At 42.8% G+C, this 22083-nt stretch overlaps 3 protein-coding genes and 1 pseudogene across 7 annotated transcripts; 2 read left to right on the top strand and 2 right to left on the bottom strand.

Moving 5' to 3' along the window:
* Window positions 1-132: 132 nt before the first annotated feature.
* Window positions 133-1822, bottom strand: LOC6495429 (annotated as a pseudogene).
* A 1798-nt stretch (window positions 1823-3620) lies between these two features.
* Window positions 3621-5488, top strand: LOC6495216 (probable cytochrome P450 6a14). The gene is made up of 2 exons (XM_001958790.4): window positions 3621-4892; window positions 4952-5488. The coding sequence occupies exons 1-2, from the start codon at window positions 3788-3790 to the stop codon at window positions 5365-5367; spliced, it is 1521 nt and encodes a 506-aa protein (XP_001958826.1). The 5' UTR covers window positions 3621-3787; the 3' UTR covers window positions 5368-5488.
* Window positions 5489-5974: 486 nt separating this feature from the next.
* LOC6495217 (probable cytochrome P450 6a13) lies at window positions 5975-7593 on the top strand. The gene has a single exon (XM_001958789.4). It carries the CDS (start codon window positions 6009-6011, stop codon window positions 7494-7496), a length of 1488 nt encoding a protein of 495 aa, XP_001958825.1. The 5' UTR covers window positions 5975-6008; the 3' UTR covers window positions 7497-7593.
* Window positions 7594-8292: 699 nt separating this feature from the next.
* Window positions 8293-20473, bottom strand: LOC6495427. Of its 5 annotated transcripts, none has more exons than XM_044715739.1 (11): window positions 20254-20473; window positions 19018-19606; window positions 17972-18107; window positions 16824-17893; window positions 16684-16746; window positions 11999-13201; window positions 11607-11942; window positions 9748-10213; window positions 9483-9688; window positions 8983-9166; window positions 8293-8923 (listed from the first exon to the last, which is right to left on the bottom strand). In XM_044715739.1, the coding sequence occupies exons 2-11, from the start codon at window positions 19145-19147 to the stop codon at window positions 8596-8598; spliced, it is 4122 nt and encodes a 1373-aa protein (XP_044571674.1). In that variant the 5' UTR covers window positions 19148-19606; window positions 20254-20473; the 3' UTR covers window positions 8293-8595. The 5 variants fall into 5 exon arrangements, with proteins under 5 accessions (XP_044571674.1, XP_044571675.1, XP_044571676.1 ...); XM_044715740.1 differs by having other exon boundaries at window positions 19018-19590; XM_044715741.1 differs by having other exon boundaries at window positions 20368-20473.
* Window positions 20474-22083: the final 1610 nt, after the last annotated feature.

The following is a 22083-nucleotide window of genomic DNA, read 5'->3' as shown; positions in this document are numbered from 1 at the left end:
GATCGGAGAGAGAATGACTCGACACTTAAACGAAAGTAAACGAGTCGTTAGTCATAATGAGGTTCTAGACTTGCCTTTTTATAGGTATTTTCCATGTCTACGCTTTAATTGATTTGTTTTTAAAAAGTCAGATAATTTTGTTTTGATTGTCTTTCACTTTTATTGAAAAAATACAAACAAGTAAACAAAAAATTTAAATGCGCTCCACTTTGAGATGCATACCATTCTTTGTATTCAATGTGAAGTTCTTATTTCCCAATATCAAGGGGATTTCTGTGCGCTTCGAAGGACTAAACCTGAATCGACGCAACAAGGACACCAATCCAATCTTGGACTGTAACTTTCCAAACCGCAGACCAATGCAGTTTCGAGGTCCTTCGCCAAAAGGCAGATAGGCCATCGGATGGCGGGACTTGACTACTTCGGGATCGAAGCGACTGGGATCGAACTCTTCGGGATTGGGATATATTTCCGGGTCGTGGTGGATACAACTAATGGGAATTAAAACTGAGGTTCCGTTGTCAATGACAATGTCTGTGTTGGGGAGTTTGTAGTCCTGATTGGCTTCCCTTGTCACGTGGGGAAGAATAGGATGCTTTCGAAGGGTTTCTATGTGGAATTAATGAATTAGATTTAGTTTTCATGTGGTGTTTAGATCTACTCACCAGCTATGACTTGTTCCAGGTATGTCATTTCGGCTATGGCATCGTAACTGATCTTATCACTCTTTCCGAGCACAGTCTCAATCTCCTCCCTCACTCGATCCTGAATGTTCGGCTGCAGAGCCAATTCGTATAAACAGAAGGCCATGGTGCTCGAAGAGGTCTCGAACCCGGCTACAAAGAACACAAAAGCCTGGGCAGCTATTTGCTCGATGGTCAAGCCATGGGACAAGTCGATGCCCTTAGCCTTTTTAGCGCGTCTTGATCCTCGGCGCGAAGTTGAATTAACTGATCCATGAAGTCGTTTCTCTTGATGTTATTCTTAAGGCGATACTCCACGGTATTCTTTACAGCAGACATGAAGAATTCTGTGATATCATCGCGAACAATTTTAAGCCTTAATTTCTGAGCTATCGACCTGTTGTTAAGAATGAAAAAATGCACCGGCAAAGAGTTTCGGGGCTTCTGGAAAATCTCTCGTCCCATGGTTCGGAATTCTGCCTTTTCGTCGGCAAGACTGTTACACTCCAGGCCAAAGGCACAAGTGCCAATTACATCGGTGGTGTACCGAGCACAGAGGTCCTTAATCTCCACATCGCCAGCCTCCACGGAAGCTGTAGCCACCTCCTTGTCCATGGCATCAGCCAGACGATGTCCTACCTCTATGACCACTTCAGACATATGCTTAATCTTTCCGGAGCTGAAGACGGGTGTCAGTTTCTGCCTCATGGCCTTCCACTCCTCCCCCTCCAGGGTCAGGAGGTGACCCGTCAGCGGGTCATTCCGGGGATTGGAGAAGAGGCCGCGATCGTGAAAGTAATTGAAGTCCTTGATCAGCACCTGCCTAACGAGGTCCAGGTCGATAACCATGGCAGTTCGAGTCATAAATGTGAACAATCCGGCTATCGGGCCTTGGCCCTTGAACTTATTGTAGATTCTTTGGTTGATGTCCCTGAAGTGGTACTTTATCCCGATCCCCTTAAGGTTTCCAATGAACGGGAGTGGCTTCTCGTGGGGAACACCCTTCCGTGCCCAATAGGTGTAGGTGTTGAAGTAAAAACTGTAAGCCAAGGCCACGGCCAGGCCCACTAGTAGAAGCGCGAAAATCATGGCAGGTTGAAAGTGTACTTGTAAGACTGTTGAAAAAGTCTAACAGTTTAGCTGGGAAACTTCATCTATTTATACGTATTTCTATTTTTGCCGCTTTCTCATGACATCGCAAACATTTTGAAGTCAAACACGTTATCAGCCATAAGCAGTTGAGACATCGTCACCTTTGATAATGAAAAAATCCACCAAGTGCAGCACTGCAAATAAATTTTTTATAAAAATTGGTAAATATGAGAGTCAAATTTAAAAATTTTATTTAAAAAACAATTTTTGTTAAGAATAAATTGCTTCATCCGTAGAACCAACTAATATAATAAATATTCTAAATCTAAGCTCTAGCATTTTTTTCTCTGTATAAATATACTTGATAGTGCAAAATATACGAGTACTGTCGTTTTAATTGCCGAAAAGCATGACTATAAAAATAACTTGTTCAAGCTGAATTGTTCGCACTTCATCCGTAGGCCCAACTTGACTATTTAGCTCGGGCCTTTGTTTTGGTTTTCGTTTGTCACGCTGCGAGTTTTATGGCCCAGGCTGTCTTAGCTGCGACATTTCGCTTTTTATGTCTATTGGAAAATGGCGCATTAGCGGCATAAAACGGGTCGTAAGAATTTGGCCCAAATCCTTTAAGCGCAAACAACTCACACACACATACACACGCCCGCAGCCACAACTCCAAAATGCTTTTAGCCGCGACTCGGCTTTATTATTTACTGAAGGCCCTGAAAAGTGTGGAGTGTCCTTGGGTGTTTGTGGGCGTTGGCTGTCCATCAGGAATACCGTTTAATGGGCCTTTAATCGCTTTCGCATAAATTTTCCCTCGGCATGGCAAGTTTGTAATAAACCTGGGAATTTCGCGCCATGCCGACTCCCCCTTTATTTTATGGTAGTTTCATTTGATTTGATTTCTACACTTGCTGGATTTAATTAAAATCGGTATACAAAGGCCAAAAGACGTCAGGCAAATCATCAGCACTCTGTCAATAGACTTCTTCTATGTATTTCCTCTTGACATCGAAGCTCACGTTTCAATTAAAAAAGGCAAACATTCTGGGGAGTCGATTAAAAATGTGGACTCCTGCCTTAAAGGGAGCAGAGATCAAACAGGACAGACTTCTCTAGGTCATAAAATAAAGAGACCTTAAAGTTATCGTTTCAATGAGTTTAAGAAACTTGCATCATTTTTTTTACGAGTAAAAATTAATACGTTTGCTTTTTTTTCAGCATTACCAAGCACATTCTCGACAAGTATCCAATGATATATGAGCTTATCTCATTATCTAACCGGTTTTTTGTTGACTGCCAGACAATGTTTTGACTCAAAACATGGGGGTAGTCCCCAAAAAATTTCCCAAGTGTTCAAAGATAGCTCACCAAATATTTCCGTTGATATTTTGCGTTTTAGAAAATGAATGATTTGTTTGAAAGTACATAATTATTCCGCAGCTAACAAACATTTTATTTATTTATAGAAAAAAATCCAAAAATCCTAAAAAGAGTATTTATTAGGTTGCCAATCCGGTTGTATATTTTTACCAATTCTATAAATTCTCTTATCGAGCCCCAACTTTATTTTTTCATCATTAATTACCACATTTGCATCATTTTTTGGATTAATTGTCGATTACCTAGCCAAACCATTGCGTTCAAACTTTCTTTCCCTCTTAAGCATTACAAAGCAGTTTCCGAACCAGAATAATACGTATTCTGACGTCGACTATAGCGCTTTATCAATCAAGTTTTATGATCATCGAGAATAGAAAACATTTCTAGCAGAATATAGAGAAAAAGCTTTGAAAGCTCCGAGTTTGTTTATTAATCCATGCCCTCATCGAGCAAAATTTAGTTTTCAATTCAACGTTTCTGAGCAAATGTCGGCTATTGCCTTTTAGTTAAGAGTGTTATATATTTAGCAAAATAACATTTATTTTTGCGCGTTTTATGATTTTATGACATCGATTTTATAAACCAAAGATTAGATTGGCAATCAAGTGAAAAAACAATCAATTGCCATGCTGTTCGCTCTTCTCGTTGTGGGCGTGGTCTTGGCCTTGGCCTACAACTTCTATTACAACAAGTACACCTATTGGACCCGAAAAGGGGTACCCAATGAGCCTCCTCTACCCCTGATTGGTAACATGAAGGGCCTGGCGAAAAAGTATCACCTCCGAGACATCATTCAAAGATTCTACGAACAGTTCAAGGGAAAATCTCCCATAGCTGGGTTGTTTATGTTCTTCAAGCCGACTGCCATGATCATGGACTTGGATCTTATCAAGCAAGTCCTGATTAAGGATTTCCATCACTTTCAAGACCGCGGCTTATTCAATAATCCCGAGGATGACCCGCTGACGGGTCACCTATTGAACCTGCAGGGTGAAGAGTGGAAGGCCATGAGGCAAAAACTGACACCCGTGTTCACATCTGGAAAAATAAAGCAGATGTCCGAGGTGGTCGTCGAGGTGGCTCATCACCTGGTGGACACTATGGACAAGGAGGTGACCCATGCTGCCGTGGACGATGGTGACATTGAGATCAAGGAAATCTGTGCTCGGTACACCACCGATGTGATTGGCACCTGTGCCTTCGGTCTGGAGTGCTACAGTCTTAAGGACCCCCAAGCCGAGTTCAGGAAAAAAGGACGTATGATCCTAGAGACTCCTCGCCACTCGATGCTTGTGCAATTATTCATCTTAACCAACGGCAAGTTGGCCAAGCAATTGCGGATGAAAGTATTACCCGATGAGCTGACTGAGTTTTTCCTTTCTGCCGTAAAAAGTACAGTAGAATATCGTCTTAAGAATAACATCAAGAGAAACGACTTCATGGATCAATTAATTCAACTTCGAGCCGAGGATCAAGAGGCTGCTAAAAAGGGAAAGGGAATTGACTTGTCCCATGGCTTGACCATCGAGCAAATGGCTGCCCAGGCTTTTGTGTTCTTTGTAGCTGGATTCGAAACCTCGTCGAGCACCATGGGCTTCTGTTTATACGAATTGGCCTTGCAGCCGGACATTCAGGATCGAGTGAGGGAGGAGATCCAAAGTGTGCTTAATGGTGGCGAGATTACCTACGATGCTCTGGCTCAGATGACCTACCTGGAACAAGTTATAGCTGGTAATTCAATTAAATTACTTTTCCTGCAATTCAATTCTTAATGCTATTTTTTCTTCTAGAAACTCTACGGAAACATCCCATTATATCGTCGCTTTTGCGTGAAACAAATCTGGACTATAAAGTGCCAAATACTAACGTTATTATCGAAAGGGGTTCTACGGTTTTGATACCCATTCACAATATCCATCACGATCCAGAGCTGTATCCGAATCCAGAATTATTCGACCCCAGTCGCTTCGACCCTGAGGAAGTTAAGTCCCGTCATCCGTTTTCGTATTTGCCATTCGGGGATGGACCAAGGAATTGCATTGGCTTGCGATTTGGAAAAATGCAGGCCAAGATCGGTTTGGTCTCCCTGCTGCAACGTTTTAAGTTTGGAGTTTCCAAGAGGACCGAAATACCCTTGATCTTGGATACCCGAAGTCCGTTTTTGTCTGCAAAGAATGGCATTCATTTAAAGCTGGAGAGGATCTAGTCAGAAAAGGATAACTATTTTAATTTAGCTTTATGTATTAAGTACCAAAGAAAGAGTTTTTGTTTTAAATGTGGAATTCCTAACATGACCAAATAAATTGTTTACCTGAAATAATTTTCAAGTTGAATTGTTTCTATATACTTTTATTATTTAAAAAGGAATTAAGATAGATACATTTTTCATTTCATACATTTTTCAAGTCATTAGCAAATGAATTCTAGTCTAGTAGACTTGTGAATGATACTTTGTTTACTTTCATTAATTTAATTATCATTTGTTGCCGGTAGTTGAGAAAGTTTTGGTAGTTTCTAATACATATTTGTGTAATCTATTTCTCAATGTTTAACATTAATTCTGTTACTTGTTTCATATAGAATCTATAAGAAAAATTATCTCTTTTAAAACCTAAAATTTTAAACCAAATATGCGTCTGAGCTTATGTTTATAAATACAAACAAAAAGCTTTAAAATTATCAATTTTATAAGTCTTTCAGTCTATTATTTTTATTTATTTATTTTTGTTGATTGCAAACCGGCAGTATAAGAGAAAATAAACGCTTTTGTGAAAGCTTTTTCCCCAAACAAATAAGTGGTCTCTTTTTTTAATTCAGTTGCTTTTTTATATTCGATCTGGGAGAAACATGCTGGTGTTCTTATTTCTGGTGTTTGCCACTGGATTTTTGGTTTACCTCAAGCTCCGATGGCACTATTCCTACTGGTCCAGAAGGGGCGTGGCCGGCGAGAAACCAGAGTATTTCCTTGGGAACATGAAAGGCTTCGGGAAGAATCTGCACTGGACAGACATTAATCTCAGGATCTACAAGAAATTTCAGAACACAGAACGCTACTGCGGATTCTTTACTTTCGTAACCAAGGCGCTTTTTGTAATGGATCTGGAGTTAATAAGAAGGATAATGGTCAGTGATTTTGGGAGCTTTGCAGATCGTGGTCTTTTCCACAACGTTCGAGATGATCCCTTGACGGGGAACCTTCTATTTCTGGATGGACCCGAATGGCGTTGGCTGCGACAGAATCTTACGCAGGTTTTCACCTCCGGAAAACTCCGATATATGTTCTCCAACATGCTGAAGGTGGGCGAGGAGCTGGCCGAGTCCTGCCAGAAACAAGAGGGAGAAATTGAGGCCAAGGACTTGTGTGCCCGCTTCACCACGGATGTGATTGGAAGCTGCGCCTTCGGCCTGGAGTGCAATAGTCTCAGGGATCCGGAGTCCAAGTTCCGACAAATGGGCAAATCGGTCACCACCAACCCACACCACTCCATTATTGTTCAGGCTTTCATGTTTGGCCAACCGAAACTGGCCAGAAAGTTCAGACTGCGCCTGTTTCGACCAGAGGTGAGTGAGTTCTTCCTGGACACGGTCCGCCAAACTCTGGACTACAGGCGGAGGGAGAACATAAAGCGAAACGATCTCATCCAACTGCTCATGGAGCTGGGCGAGGGAGAAGGAGCCGAAGGTAAGAAGGAAGAGGCCCTGTCCTTCGAGCAAATTGCAGCCCAGGCAATGGTGTTCTTCCTGGCCGGTTTCGACACCTCTTCCACCACCATGTCCTTCTGCCTGTACGAACTGGCTCTGAATCCTGAAATCCAGGGAAAGCTGCGCGAGGAGATTGTGGAAGTCTTTGAGCGCTACAACCAGGAGCTCACCTACGAGTCCTTTAAAGAGATGCCTTATCTGGACAAAGTAATCTCGGAAACATTGAGAAAGTACCCCATTCTCTCCCATCTTCTGCGTCGCTCGACGAAGGACTACGCAGTGCCCGATACTGATCTAGTCTTAGAAGCGGAAACTAAGATAATAATCCCAGTGCACAGTATTCACCACGATCCAAAGATATATCCGCAACCGGAAGTGTTTGATCCCAGTCGCTTTGATCCGGAGGAGGTCAGGAAGAGACATCCTTTTTCATATTTACCCTTTGGAGAGGGACCCCGGAATTGTATTGGCGAGCGTTTTGGCAAAATGCAGGTGAAAGTGGGAATCGCTTATCTGATCAGGGACTTCAAGTTCAACCGATTAGATAAAACTCAAGTTCCATTAAAGTTCTCGAACCGAACATTCCTGATTACGACTCAGAAGGGAATTCATCTGCAAATGGAGAGACTATAACCTGTAGACTATAACCTGTAATATACTGTATTCCTGAATTAAAGAAAGCTTTTCAATTGCATTTAATAAAGAATGTTATTCAAACCTTACTAAAAAATACTCTTATCAATGGCAGTTATCTCAGAATTGGATTTTAAGCACCTTAATATTTTTGATTAAAGTTTGTTTACCTTTTTTTAATTACTCACAAAAATGGTTAAGTACATTATAATTGTACCTTGGTTCAGAGAATATACTTTGTGTATGTCCATATGTGTATCATTTGAATATATTTGAATCATTTAAGCACTAATTTAGGTGCATTGCCGGCAGTATAAGAGTATAAAGATAAGTAAACAATGGGGGGCTTTTTCAGCGAGCTTTTTTCGCCAAACAAAGTAAGCTACATGTTTACACTCAATTGCATTCTCACGTTTATCAGGAAAAAAGGAATTCATTAGCTTAGAGAAGTTTTAATAATCTCCATCTCACCTTCAAGAGCTTTATATTGAAATTGTCGTTATCTTTTTATCTTTAGCTTTGGCGCCGATTTTCAAACTCAAATTGATAACAGCGACAGCGCCCTCTGTGGGAAAATACCAAACAACACAATCGGCTGATGTCTTCCAACACTTAAATCGTAGTTTATTTAATTTGTTTGAGGGGAAGCCCCTAAAGGTTTAAATATTTTTGTTTTAAATAATGGTCTTTTAAGGAATTATACTTTATTTATGGAACCCAATTTCAATGAACCTCTATGAGGTTTTCAATAAATTAAGTTATTGTCATTAAAACACACGAAAATAATTAACTTTTTCGTACAAACTAATTTTATTAATAATACATACAATTCAGCTTATAGGTAGAAAAAATGCCTGCACGCAAGCTGTCATTAAGATCCATGCAGCCGGCATTCGGGGGAGTTAAGTTAATAAGTTAATTGGGTTTGCTTGATTCAATGATGACAATGGTTTATCCAATCTCAATGATGATCACAAAACAATGCCGCTCGAGTACATCTGCTTGGGATTTTTTTCGGGGTTCGTGGCTGCTATTGTACATATGTATATTATATACGTAATTCTTAAAGGTCTATGGATCTACAAATATTAGCGTACTACTAGCACGACTCCTTGTTGCAGTCGACAAAGTTGCTGAACTCGGTGGCATTGGGTGGGCCCTCACTGTACAGGTAGGTCACGGGCCACAGACGGGCGGCGGCAAAGTCGCTGAGGCTCTGGAGTCCTCCGGGCCTCGGAGGATGTTGGCTGTACTCATTACTGGCCGCCGTTGCTGGCTGTGGATGCTTCTGCTTCTCCTTGCCACTGGGCTGAGCCAAATGGGAGTGAGTGTGGCTGTGCCCAGGTCCGGGCTGTGTGCTGTTCTTTCCGGGGAAGTAACGATCACTGCACTTGCGCCACTGATCTGGCTCATCGCCAACAAAGCACCTGGTTACGTAGATTAAGATGTATGTAGTAAGATTTTAAAGATGTCCTTATTTACTTACCACGGATAATCAAAGCCCCGACTGTAGCCGCAGGGATGATCCGCCTTGCAGCAGTAATCCCAGGATCCGACCTCGGCTCCATCCGTCTCGCAAGAGTAGAAGCCCGTGACCAGATTCTTCTCACAGGGGCTGCTTCGGCGGCAGGGCTTGCCGGAAACGGTGTAGTGGCGCCAGGCCACGTCGCCTTTAGCGGACAAGAAGCGGATTTAGTGGGGTCATGGAAGATTTATTTTGTTTTTGGGTAACGAGGGGTAATCGGTGGCATGCAAACTGGTTCTAGCTGGTTAGTAATTTGGAGGATTCGTCATATTTTTTTTTCCTGGGATGAGGGGCAACTGTACATGCTAGTAGTAAACGTTATTTACACACAAAACATTCTCCGCTACAAACTAAATATTTAGATAAAACACTAATAATACACAATTAATACTAAAACCGCAGCAGTTATCCGGTTATTTACACTTGGATCGAGGTGCAACAGGTTAGTAGGTTGAGTTTACCCGGTTCCCGGAAGATATCCATGCGCCGGTCATTATTGACCCGCGATCCCCCAATGGTGTTGACCTTGTCCCGGCAGGTCCAGTCGAAAGGATTCCAGGCAAACAGCCAGAAGTCACGGTCCTTGGTGTGTGTATAGTGGACATCCAGTTTAAGTTCTGTCTGATCCAGATCTGAGAGCTCGCAATTAAAGGAACTGGCACGGGAGCTGGAAAAAGTTCATTTGTTTATAATTATTTTAAAACACAATGTTTTCTTGTATCTTACCCATAACTGAAGGCAAAACACTTGAAGGGAGTTGTTTCCCGGAAACGAACACACTCCTTCTTGCAGGCCATTTCCGAGGGCACAGATATCACTTTTTTGATGGCCGGAGGAAGTAATCTAGCGGGTGATCCATAACCCAAATAGCAAAGTTTCTTGTGCTTTTCATCCACTATGGGCTGGATTTCACAGCCATGGCCATAGCTGGCTCTTTCAAATATATCAAAAGCGGCATCCAGAATAAGATGACGCTCCTTGTCCATATCCCGCACTGGCCAATCGCTCAGCTGGCAATTGTCGATAACTCCAGCATGTCTCTGTTGTCCATAACGGAAGGCAAAGGCCCGACAGGTGAACTTCGTAGACCGGATACACTCCATCTCGCATTCGCCCACGGATCGCACGGTCAGGGAGTCGCGCACAATGGACTTGAAGAACCGTGTGGCATCGATAGCACGGAAAAAGCATTCTGATGAGATTCAATGCAGAGAGAGGATAATATGTTAAAAACTCAAAAAAACGGTGTTATGTATACTACTAAAAATCTATTAAGATATTCCGCTTAGGAATCGGATGCATATTGGCAAAGATATAGCCTTCGCAGGGGGCCATATTGTCCTTTCCATGCACTTTCTCTATTTTTAAAGGGGACCCCAAGAAAAGTTGATGAAAAATCTAAAAAATATTTTCTTTTCAGATTTTGATGCAGATTCATGGAGAATCGATCTACAAATGTTTTAAAGTATTCCCCTTAAGAATCGGATTAATATTGACAAAGATATAGCCTTCGCAGGGGGCCATATTGTCCTTCCATGCACTTTCTCTATTTTTGAAGGGGACCCCCCAGAAAAGTTGATGAAAAATCTAAAAAATATTTTCTTTCCAGATTTTGATGCAGATTCATGGAGAATCGATCTACAAATGTTTTAAAGTATTCCGCTTAAGAATCGGATTAATATTGACAAAGATATAGCCTTCGCAGGGGGCCATATTGTCCTTTCCATGCACTTTCTCTATTTTTGAAGGGGACCCCCCAGAAAAGTTGATGAAAAATCTAAAAAATATTTTCTTTCCAGATTTTGATGCAGATTGATGGAGAATCGATCTACAAATGTTTTTAAGTATTCCGCTTAAGAATCGGATTAATATTGACAAAGATATAGCCTTCGCAGGGGGCCATATTGTCCTTTCCATGCACTTTCTCTATTTTTGAAGGGGACCCCCCAGAAAAGTTGATGAAAAATCTAAAAAATATTTTCTTTCCGGATTTTGATGCAGATTGATGAAAAATCGATCTACAAATGTTTTAAAGTATACCGCTTAAGAATCGGATGGATATTGGCAAAGATATAGCCTTCGCAGGGGGCCATATTGTCCATTCCATGCACTTCCTCTATTTTTGAAGGGGACCCCCCAGAAAAGTTGATGAAAAATCTAAAAAATATTTTCTTTCCAGATTTTGATGCAGATTGATGAAAAATCGATCTACAAATGTTTTAAAGTATACCGCTTAAGAATCGGATGGATATTGACAAAGATATAGCCTTCGCAGGGGGCCATATTGTCCTTTCCATGCACTTTCTCTATTTTTGAAGGGGGCCCCCCAGAAAAGTTGATGAAAAATCTAAAAAATATTTTCTTTCCAGATTTTGATGCAGATTGATGGAGAATCGATCTACAAATGTTTTAAGATATTCCGCTAAAGAATCTGATGGATATTGGCAAAGATATAGCCTTTGCAGGGGGCGAAATAGTCCTTATCATGGATTTTCGACTCTTTTGTTGGCCATCCCCTATAAAACGACTTTTAAGCAGGTCCTTTGAAGCAATCTTAAATATATAAATTCATGAAATATACTAACGCGCATTTCTAGGATCCGAGAGGGCGGTGGTAGGTCCCGTATCATGGCGACGTGGTGGCTGCCGGCACACATCCATGTCGTCCGCCATGGAGTAGATGTCGTAGTCGCGATCGGGCTCTATGTCCACGTAGTAGTCCAGCATATTAATGGGCCTATCGCACAGCATGCAGTTGTCCCGTCCCGCCTGGTTGTACCGGTAACTAAACGTTTGGCAAATAAAGCTGGGACGCTGATCCGAGCAGAGTCTTTCGCATTCCGTCAAAGTGGGCACATTGTAGGCGTGTTTTACGGCGGTTTTGTGCAAACGGAAGCCCTCACTGGTCTTGGCCGAGCATTCTAGAAGGGTTTTCAAATGAGTACTCCTAAAAGGTTCTAAATTTGTATTTTCTTACCATCCGGCCCTGGTCTCCTAGTCCACTGCTGGCGATAGTCATTGCGGCGTCTGGGATAATCATCTTCATAGCCAGATCCCGGATAACTAAGCACTGAGTTAGAATCGCGATGGGGTCCTCCAAGCTGGAAGTAATTAAAGTCCTGCTGGTCCTTGCGACGTTGCGACTCACTTAGTCCCCAATAGGAGGAGGACGACGAGGAGGAGTGCTTGCTGCTGCCGCCGTAACTTCCGCCGTAATGTCCCCAATTATCCTCTCCACCGATCAGGTATGGAACAAACTTATTGGGCTTCTTATAGGGACCAGGTGCTCCTGGCGAACCTGCTCCGTCGCGGTCCAGATAATTGTGAGACGGTCGACTCGGTGGGCGGTAGGGCGAGAAATCCGGACCCGGCCTGTAAGGAGGCCGGTACTTGTCAATGCGATCGGTTTCCGGGCGTGGTGGTCTATAAGCGGAGCTATCATAACCGGAGCTACTAGGCAGAGTCTCCCATCGATCAGGTCTTCCGGGTCGATAGTGTGGCGAATCATGGCGATCTACATAGGGATGGTCCCCGCCAAAGCTGCTGGGCGGGGTGTGGCCAAAGTAGCCGGAACTAGAACCCGAACTGCTACCAGAGCCATGCGAGGAGAACTCATACGATGACGAGGAGGAAGAGGAGCTGTGTGAGCCATGGAATTCCGCTGAGAAGGGCGGTCGGTGTTCGTAAGAGCCGCTTGATGGACCCGAGGGACCCCGATAGTGATCCACAGCCGTGCTGATCGGTGGTCGATACTGATCCCGATCACGATCCCTGTCCCTGTCTCCATAACCTCCAGGTCCTCCTCCTCCTCCACTGGGCTTGAAGTACACTGGCTGACTGCTTATTAGTCCTTTGGAGCAATCCTGGCAAGCATTTCGTCGGCAGCTAGACGGGGCATTGCGATCCCTTTCATAGTAGTCATAATCCGGATGCCGCAGTAAGTTGGCATCCCGACGATCCGGGCTGGAGTAGAGGTCCATCTGGGCTAATGGCATCTCCACCAGCTCGCAGTCACCCTGCCCATGACCGGAAGGATCCAGCCGGTAGTTGAAACCTTCGCACATGAAGCGCCTCTCCCGGCCGCACTCGCGCATGCACTCCTCTACACGTTCACAGGAAATGGAGCGACGCACCCAGTGTGGTGCTATTCGCTTTCCGGCCAGGACTCGCCGGAAGCAAGCTAAAAAAAGGAGATCAATGGGTAGTTGCAGTTGCAGATGCAGATGCTGCGTCTTACGCAATTGTGGCCACAAAAAAAAACAGATTGGAAAAAATTCAAGCATTCAACGTTCGAAGTCAGTGAAGCGAGGACAGAACCCAAGATCGGGGCTGGGTTACCTCATGGGTTTTCGTTCACTCAAAGAAAAAAGGAAAGTACTGGTATTGAAAATTTTTAGCTTTCAGTTTCCCAAACTTATATACTCTTGAACGAACATTTCTAATCTAATTTCTAATTCATAATCTGAAAGCAAGAACCTCTTTTTAAAATATTAAAATTCAATTACCAACTTTAAACTTCAACTAGATGAAAATTAAGAACGGAAGAAGCTACTTTTCTAGTAAGACGTTTTAAAAAAAATAATTTGCGTATACCTTTCATTTTCTAATTATTTTTTCAAGTGCATTTATGCCCAAGTCTTGTTTCTGTTTCAGTTATGGGTCGAGCTGTTTTCCGATGTTGTATTTTCGCGGCACATCCGCTGCCGTTTGAGTAAATTATGTTCGAGTCATGTTGGCTGCCGTGTACTTCATCAGAGATTATCTCCGGGAAAATTGCCAGCCGAGACGTTGGTGTTTTTCACGCAGAACGCCGACGCCACCGTCAATGGCATATACCAACAACGATGAAAATTATGCAAATTACTTTAATACGCACTCCGCTTTTTTGGCTTAAAGTGCGGCCAAGAACTGAGCCCCCAAGTGGAATGACCTATAAGCCGAAGACCTATACCAATTAGCCCCTTACCTTTGGCATCCTCCACAATGATGATGGTGCTACTGAGATCGCTGTGCCGCGTAGGACTAACAAATTTTGATTCGTTGTCGGAAACGCGACAAAGTAGAAGCGACAAGAACAGACAGATAATCCGCATTGTTTTTTTTTTGGTGGGGGTGAGGAGTTTATTGTTCTAAAGCGATTTGGCGCGATTACGTAATTGCTAAATTTGACGTTCTGGGCTAATTAATTTCTGTGCAATGTCAACAATGAAACAACAACAATGCTCTTGAAACAATGGGCCAACATTGCCGCACAGCTAGCACACAGGACACGGATACCCGAACACGAAATTTCCGGACGGACGATTTTTGACGCGCAGCGCTGGCGATTCTAATCGCGAATGAACAGCGGCTATGGTCAAGCTTGCGGTTTTATACGGCATTAGAAAAATCGGGCTCGTTTTCGAGCTTTTACGCTTACGCTTAGAAAAGCGACGAGCTTTTCGCTCGGGCCCCAACTCGGAAATCTCGAACATCTCCCGATCTACTGGGTCCACCAACGCTCTCGGTTCATCCGAAGCCTTGGGTCTGCGGTTTAATGGGTGTTTGCTGTATATGCTTTGCATTTTTTCATTTTTTTTCGGTAGAAGATACCTATCTTGGCCGATGATTCAGATGAAAATACGAGGGTACAGATCGCTGGGAGATGCGATGATGCTGATGGGAGCAGCCAAGCGTTTCCAGACCTCGCTCAAGGATGCCGCAACACGAAGCGAGTCTTATAATTCCGTTTCAATAAGAGCGAGTTTAATGAGGTACTAGGAAAGCTAAACAGTTAGCCGAATAAATCATAGGCAAATTAAGTTGAATTATGGCTAGATTAGCTTCTTATAATTTGGCATCTAGATCAGGGTTGGCTCAGGTGGCTTTTATTATTTACCTTAGCTGAGGGTCTACTTTTGCAGAGTCTGACAATAGAATTGGTATTAATTTTAGGTATGTTTTTAATATATACTGTTTTTAATTTTCCTTTTCTATAATTTAAACTCTTTTTTAACCATCTTCAAACCCCTCCCAGCAAAGAATCCTATTTTTGTTTTTATTAAAAATCAAGTTTTTTGCTTAAGTCTTTTGTTTTTCTTAAATAAGAAAACTCTTGTAACTCATTATGGAATCAAGTGATTTTTTATTACTACTTCCCCATCGAACCTGACCATAGATATCTGTACATCGATCAGCCGCCCCAGAACTTCCCCCACCACGCCCCCCACTCGCCAGCAACCAGACAACTTGAGCGCATTTCCGTTTCTGAATCAATGTCACTGCTGTCAGGCGGTTGGTTGGTTGGTTTGTGGTGGTGCTATGAGCTGAAACCATAAATGTGGGTGGTTTCTATGTTTTTGTGCACTGGCTCCGTGTTCTCCATTTGCATACAATGAGTGCCGGAGGAGTGTGTGCATACTGAGTGCAGTTCAACTCCATTCCGTTCTATTCTGATCTTGCACAACTCCGCCAAAAAAAAAATGAAAAATAAAAACAGAAATCGTATATTAGTGTGGTGTGAGCGAAGAACGCTTCCGCCTCGAAAAGCGAATTGTATCCCAATCTTCAAGTGTAAATTACGATCTGTCCCACGCCAAATAAACGCAAAACTAACTAAGTAACTAACTAGCAACACGCCACCTCGGAAAACACACATAATTAATTGCGACAACGTCATCAAGTTTGGCATTTGAACTTGGATTCTCTTTGCCTTTTGGCATATAGTATAGGGCATAGCTTATGTCACCGGAATGCCGGAGCACCACCCGCCGGGTTCATGTACTCCACTTCGTCACACTTGGAAAACTCGAAAGGAAGTTGAGTCGAAATCAAAACACAAATCGTTCTTTGATGATCTGGCTTGGTAATTTCAGAAATGTCATAAATCTTCTGCACTTGACAACTCAATTTCTTCTGTAAAACAATGAGATCATGTTACTTAAATGGGGGCCTTGACAACGAAATTAATAGAAGAATAATTAAAATGGATAAACTATACAGTCTAAATAGAAGTAACACACTTTTATAAAGAGATATTTCCTTCTATTAATTTCTTAAGTTTTAAAGAGTAAATTATGTAATTTTAAACCATCTCTGATTACCCTAGAAACTAAACGTATTGCCAAATTCTAGGAAGACCTATATTTTCATGTCTATTAAGCTACTCCCGCCATTTATCAAAAAAACTTTGGCCACAGAATGATGTAGTATACCGTTCGCGAGTGGGTTAGTTTCGGAGCTTTTGGCCGTATTTTACAATTATTGTACGGGTTTGTATGCGAATGCGAATAATACCGATGTTTACTGCAACCACCTACCCACTTAACCAACCACCCACCCACCGACTCACCCAACTCCACCACAACAGACCAGATCCGATGAGCTTTATGCCAGACTAATGGGTTTAGTTTTGTTACGCAAATAAAAGCGACGGAATGTGGGTCAATCGACCGTCCGTCATCTGTCAGCTCGCCCCAAAAGCTAATGAGTTTTAGTTGTGCGGCATGTTAATTCTAGAATCTAGATTTTAGTTGATGCAACACCTTTCAAGTGACCCGTGTCATTTTCTGTTCTATGATTCTTTTGGGACTTGTGTTATTGGGTTTTCGGGATAGAACGAATCCGGGAATTAATTGGGGAATCAGGGTCATTCAAAACCGGGTATCTTGTGGCATTACTCACCTTTTAGCTCGTCCATGGGGTAACCAAGACGATCTCGATCTCTATCGCCAGGCATGGGACGTTCTGAGAAAAATGAAATGAGGATTTCATTAGTCTAGGGCTTAGAACCCTCTCTAAAAATCCCTGTTTCCTCCACTTACTGTTGCCTCCTTGCATAAAATCATCGGGATTAAAGTAGGTGGCTATGCTTTTGTCATCATCATAAGCGCCGTAACCGTCTCCGGGCCGCATGACACTTCCATTCCTGCGGACGTAATCGTCTCTTGGTGGAGGCGGGGAGCCTCCGTAGGGTGGTGGAGGGCGTGCCGAAGGTCCATTCATGCCGTACCCATCGTGGGGCGCTTGCGGTGGTGGATCCGGACGATTTGTGTAATCCGGCCGTGGTTCGCGATGCGGATCGTAGGTGGGACTTGGGCGTGGTCCGTAGGAGGATGGCGTGGAGCTTTCGTAGGGACGTGGTGGTGGCCCTGGCGGATAATCCGGACGATCGGCGGTGGGTCGTGGTGGGCCTGGCGGATAGTCGGGACGATCGGCGGTGGGTCGTGGTGGCCTGGCATAACTTTCTTCGGATGATCCACTGGGTGGTCTTATTGTTGGCGGAGTATATCTCTCCGGAGATCCGTAGCTATACCCATTGCCGTAACCCAGGCCAAAAATGGGCCTTGGGGGACCATGGGGCGTGGGCCGTGGGCCCTCATCCTCTGACGGACCATAGTGGGGGCGATAGCGTTCGTCCACTTCCGGGACATTGGCCGCATAGCCACCTGGTATGTAGACCTCCTCGTTCGGAGCCGGATAGTTGTGTTCGTACAGAGTGGGATACTTGTAGAGCGGATATAGATCGTGCGAGAAGTAGAGGCGATCGCCCACTCCCGGTGGCCCCAGCGAGGGCGTGGGTGGCCCGAGGGAGGGCGGCGGCGGTGGTCCGTCCGTGTGGGGCGTTGGGTTCACCACCAACACTGGCGTATTGCCCACGTCCAGGGGTCGATTCGGAAGATCCACCGGCGTCGGACCAGGTGAGATGGGGCTGGGACCCGGGATGGGCAGAGGTCCGGGGCCAATCGAATTGTCGCTCAAGTCGAAGCAGTTTGTCTTGCGCGTGTACAGATCAAAGTCGGGATCGAAAATCACGCCCCCCGGCCGTCCGCCGCCCCCCGAGCCGTACTGCTCCGACGACAATTGACATGTGCCGTTTCCGCGTCGATGAACACTGCAAAAAAAATACATATAGATGTATATATGTAGATAAACAACTTAAAAATTGGGCAATCAACAAGTGACAGCTTACCCGAACGAGATGGCCTGACACTTCTCCCCCGCCTGGAGGCACTTCTCCTTGCACATCTTCAGCGAGTTGGTGTCTTCGGTGCGGAAGGTCTTCTCAAATGGCAGCATCGCCTCCAGTGCGATCCGTTCGAAGCAGTCTGTCGATGTAAGATGCAAAAAAATAGAGTTGCATTACAAAAGGTCCACCTGCCAGTTGGGCAACACCCTCCCCCCAGCTGTTGCTCCCCTCCCTCGCATGGACACAACAATTACGTCACCCACTTGCACTTTCAAGGCCACCAAAAACTGGCTGCTCCACTTCGTCCACTCTACGGTAGGTTAGTTTTATTGACTCTGCAATTGTCTCTATCCAATTGTTGGCGCTCTTTGTTCTCCATTTGGATTTGAATTTGAATTTTTATTAAGTTTGCGTGCTGTTGGGACGCAGTTGACTGGCATTAACCCGTCGCCGACCCATAGAATTCTCCTTTTTGGCCAACACATGAATAATTCAAAAAGGTCAAATATCATAAACAAAACACCCTGCCATGCTTGATGGATTGGCCCCCAGCCTATGGTCATTAGATGGACATGATCTTTTTCGAAGAAATTATCTCATTTTAATAATATTTAGCCAAAAAATTGAATTAATTAGTGGGGATTAAAACAGGTACAGTTCTATCTATTAATTGAAAGCTCTTTTTAAACATTTTTTAAATATACATTTTTGTTCTAAGACTTTATGAAACTCCCTTATGATTTTATGGGAAAGTATCAAAAGGTTAAGGCGATGTGTACTCTTTTTAATGATTTTTGTTTTTTTATAATCATTTATTACATATTTTCCCAAACATATAAACACCATAAAAAATTAATTCTCCAAAAAAGAACCTATTAAAGCCTGTTATGACCAATTGTTTATGAAAACTATTATTTTTTATTGAAAACTTTAGTGCATGATGTTTTTTCTACATTTATTTAAATATTAAAAGTCTCTAATTTTAATGATAATTTAATAATGATACCCCTTACTTTCCCAAAACCCCCCCTACTACCAATTTCACTTACCATTGCGTGCTGAGACCAATTGGTTGTCGACCGTCAACGCTGATGTGGAATCCCAGGTACTGATCAGGTGAAATGCGACCAGCAGGTACTTTAATCGCCGCCCGAAATTATTATCGCTAATCGCAATCATTTCTTTTTATTTTTTTTTTGAAGGGAATGATATATATCTGATCGGATATGTCCAATATCCGTTTGAGCTTTCTTTCGGACGGGCTCTCACTTGGCTCGCTTGTTGGAACTTCCCTTGGGCATTATCGCCGGTTTCACTGGGACGGACTTTTGGGCCAGAAGAATTGCTCGAGGCACCGATGGGTTGGACGGAAGATTGCGAACTGAGAGACGGCGATCGCGGCGAGGCGCGTAGAAACCTTCTGCTCTTTCTTCCGCCTTTCTTTGCAGTCGCGTGTTTGATGCTTTGTTTCTTCTTGGATTTTGTTTCTTTTATTTTCTGGCTTTCGCGTTACGATTCGCTACTTTTCACATTCTTTTCACCGTTAATTATGTTGCCAAAATATGCAGATCGTTAAAAATGAGCCAAGATCTGCTTTATTTATGGGTTCGTTCGGGCCAAGACTGAGTCAGAGACAGACTATTAGAGAGGAAGAGCTTGAGAAGAGATTCTGCGGTTGCGGAAGAAACCGTCTCTACATAATTATGATGGGTGGGGTGTGGGAGTCAATAACCTGACCAACCAAGCGTTGCCAAACTCTTCGGGCCTTCTTACAGACAGACGTGATGACGTCAGAGACCACTGCACACCCAGCACCACCTATGACCTTTCTACTCCTACGCTCCTAGGAAGTCACTCCGATAATTAAAAATTCTAATTACAAAGTGCTCATCAATGCGTAAATCCAGCATTTGTCATCGCAATGCCATCTAGTAATCCCCAGAAACAATAATAATATAATTTTAATAGTTTTTTTTGTTGTTTGTTGCCAAAAAAAACTTGGGAAAAAACTTTAGTGGTTAATTAAAAGCTGACAGGGGAAAGAATACTTCTATAAAAACTTCTTCGTTTCTGGAGGAAAAATCGTTGCTATTTTGCGCCATTCGACTTTCTTTCTTTTGGAACACGATTTGGGGCAAGAGGCTTTCCGCTTGGCGAGGGAAATTAAGCTGGGAAATGTTGCGAATATAACGGGAGTTTCCGTTTCGCTTTGACACTTTGTTTAAAATCTCAAAATCTCCAAAATTTCGGCTAATGACATAAAGAAAGCATCTCTCTTCACACACCTAATTTCAATTAAGTTTTTTTTTGGTTCTTTTTTTTAGTTTCTTGTTTTAGCTTTTCTATTGGTTGTGGCGCTTTTTTTTTAGTTAGTTTTTTGTTATTTTAGTTTAATTCACTTTTAGGCCGTTTCGTTTGGTTTGTTTTCGCTGCGTCGCCGTTCGCCGTTCGCACTCGTCGCCGATCCGCACTCGCTAAACAATTGAAACTGAATAAAATTCTGATTTAGTTGTGTTCGAAACTCATCGGAAGAGCAGAAAGCGGCGCAGACGCGACAGTGCTGCGGCAGAGCCGCGGGCAGAGGCTGTGGCAGCGGCAGAGCCCACCTAGCATCTCTCTTTGTATTTTGTTTTTGTTACACTTTGGATAAAAGCTTCGAAAGTATTTCAAAAACGTTTTCGAAAAATTTTCAAAAATTTTTTTTTGGGAATTTTTGGAAATTTTACAACACAATTAGTTAAAATCATTTTGTGTTCTGGGTTTTATCAAAAAACATTTTATTTGTTTTTAATATTTAACAATAAAATGTATTAGAATTAGTAATATCTGCCTTAGAAATACTTTCAATCTTCATAACCTTCTAAAAACTTTTCTAAATGGCACATTTTAAAAGTGCAATAGTTATTCCGATTTCTTAAAAATGCTTTGAAAATCCATTTGCCCAAAACTCTCATCATTTTTCTAAGTGTAATTTAGTTGTTTATTTAGATGGAAGCTCAGGTGAGGCAGCGCCGGTAAAGTGTTTGGATGTGAGGCGCTAGGAGGCGCTGGAGCTTGGCTCTGGAGATCGTCATCATCATTATCATCATTAGCATTACCTACGCTGCGCCCACTTCAGACCTAAGCCAGAGGGGGGACCTGGGTGCGAAGATACAAAAATATCTGCTTGGGGGTTCGTCGGATTTCCCTCAAAAACCCCTTCCCTTATAGCTGGCAATGACTCTCGAAAATTGTTTAAAATAAAATTGTAACAAAGAAAATAAAAGGTAAAGTTTAATGCACTTGAAATACTCTTACAATAGTAATATTATTAAAGTTTGGCAGTAGTTTTAAATTTTAATGTATGTTAGGTGTATATTAAAATTCTCTACTATTTTCTTTACTGAAATATTCATTCTCAAAAGCTCTTTTATGACACTTGTATTAATACTTTTAGCTTTAGATTTTGTATGATAATTATATGAATTAATTACCATATTTTTTATCACTTTTGCAGTAAAATAGTTATGGTTCATATAATTTTGCACATTGTGAAGCAGAAAACCATTAAAATGAAGTTCAGAAGCTCGTACCTCATGACTTAACCAATATACCCTGAAAAAAACAAGCATAACATCATCTTTTCGTGATTATTGTCTGTTGGATTTTTTTTGATGCAAATAGAGAACAGAACTCTTGGTTAGAAGTCGGAAATTAGTGGAGCAGTCGAATCAGAACCATTCCCCGGGAGAATCCAAGAACCAACCTGGTGGTGGAGTTTAGTTTCCTTTCCGCATTGCTGGCCCCGCTAAGCGGTGTGAAATTCAAATTTAACGGACACCCCCACTAAGAGCGACTAAGAGTGGCCGCAAAATGCATTTTGGGGGATTTTAGTAGCTATGATTACCGCTCGAGCGTTAATTCGAGCGAGTTTTCACAAAACGCTCACGCTGGCGAGGCTCTTTGGAAGATGGTCTCCTAAGATGATGGTGAGGGGCAAGTGGCACAGGTGAGCCTTATAATTGGCGACACCTTTAAGTGCCGACCTTGTCATGCTCGCTGGCGTCGTCTAATTCAGGCCGGGGTTGTTCTTCATCACCGCTTCGCCCATCGACTTCAAAATCAACTTTAACGCC

This window comes from Drosophila ananassae, chromosome 3L (genome assembly GCF_017639315.1).
Source record: "Drosophila ananassae strain 14024-0371.13 chromosome 3L, ASM1763931v2, whole genome shotgun sequence".
Lineage (NCBI taxonomy): Eukaryota > Metazoa > Arthropoda > Insecta > Diptera > Drosophilidae > Drosophila > Drosophila ananassae.
The sequence above is the reverse complement of the archived record's forward strand: the minus strand, read 5'-3'. Positions and strand labels throughout refer to the sequence as shown.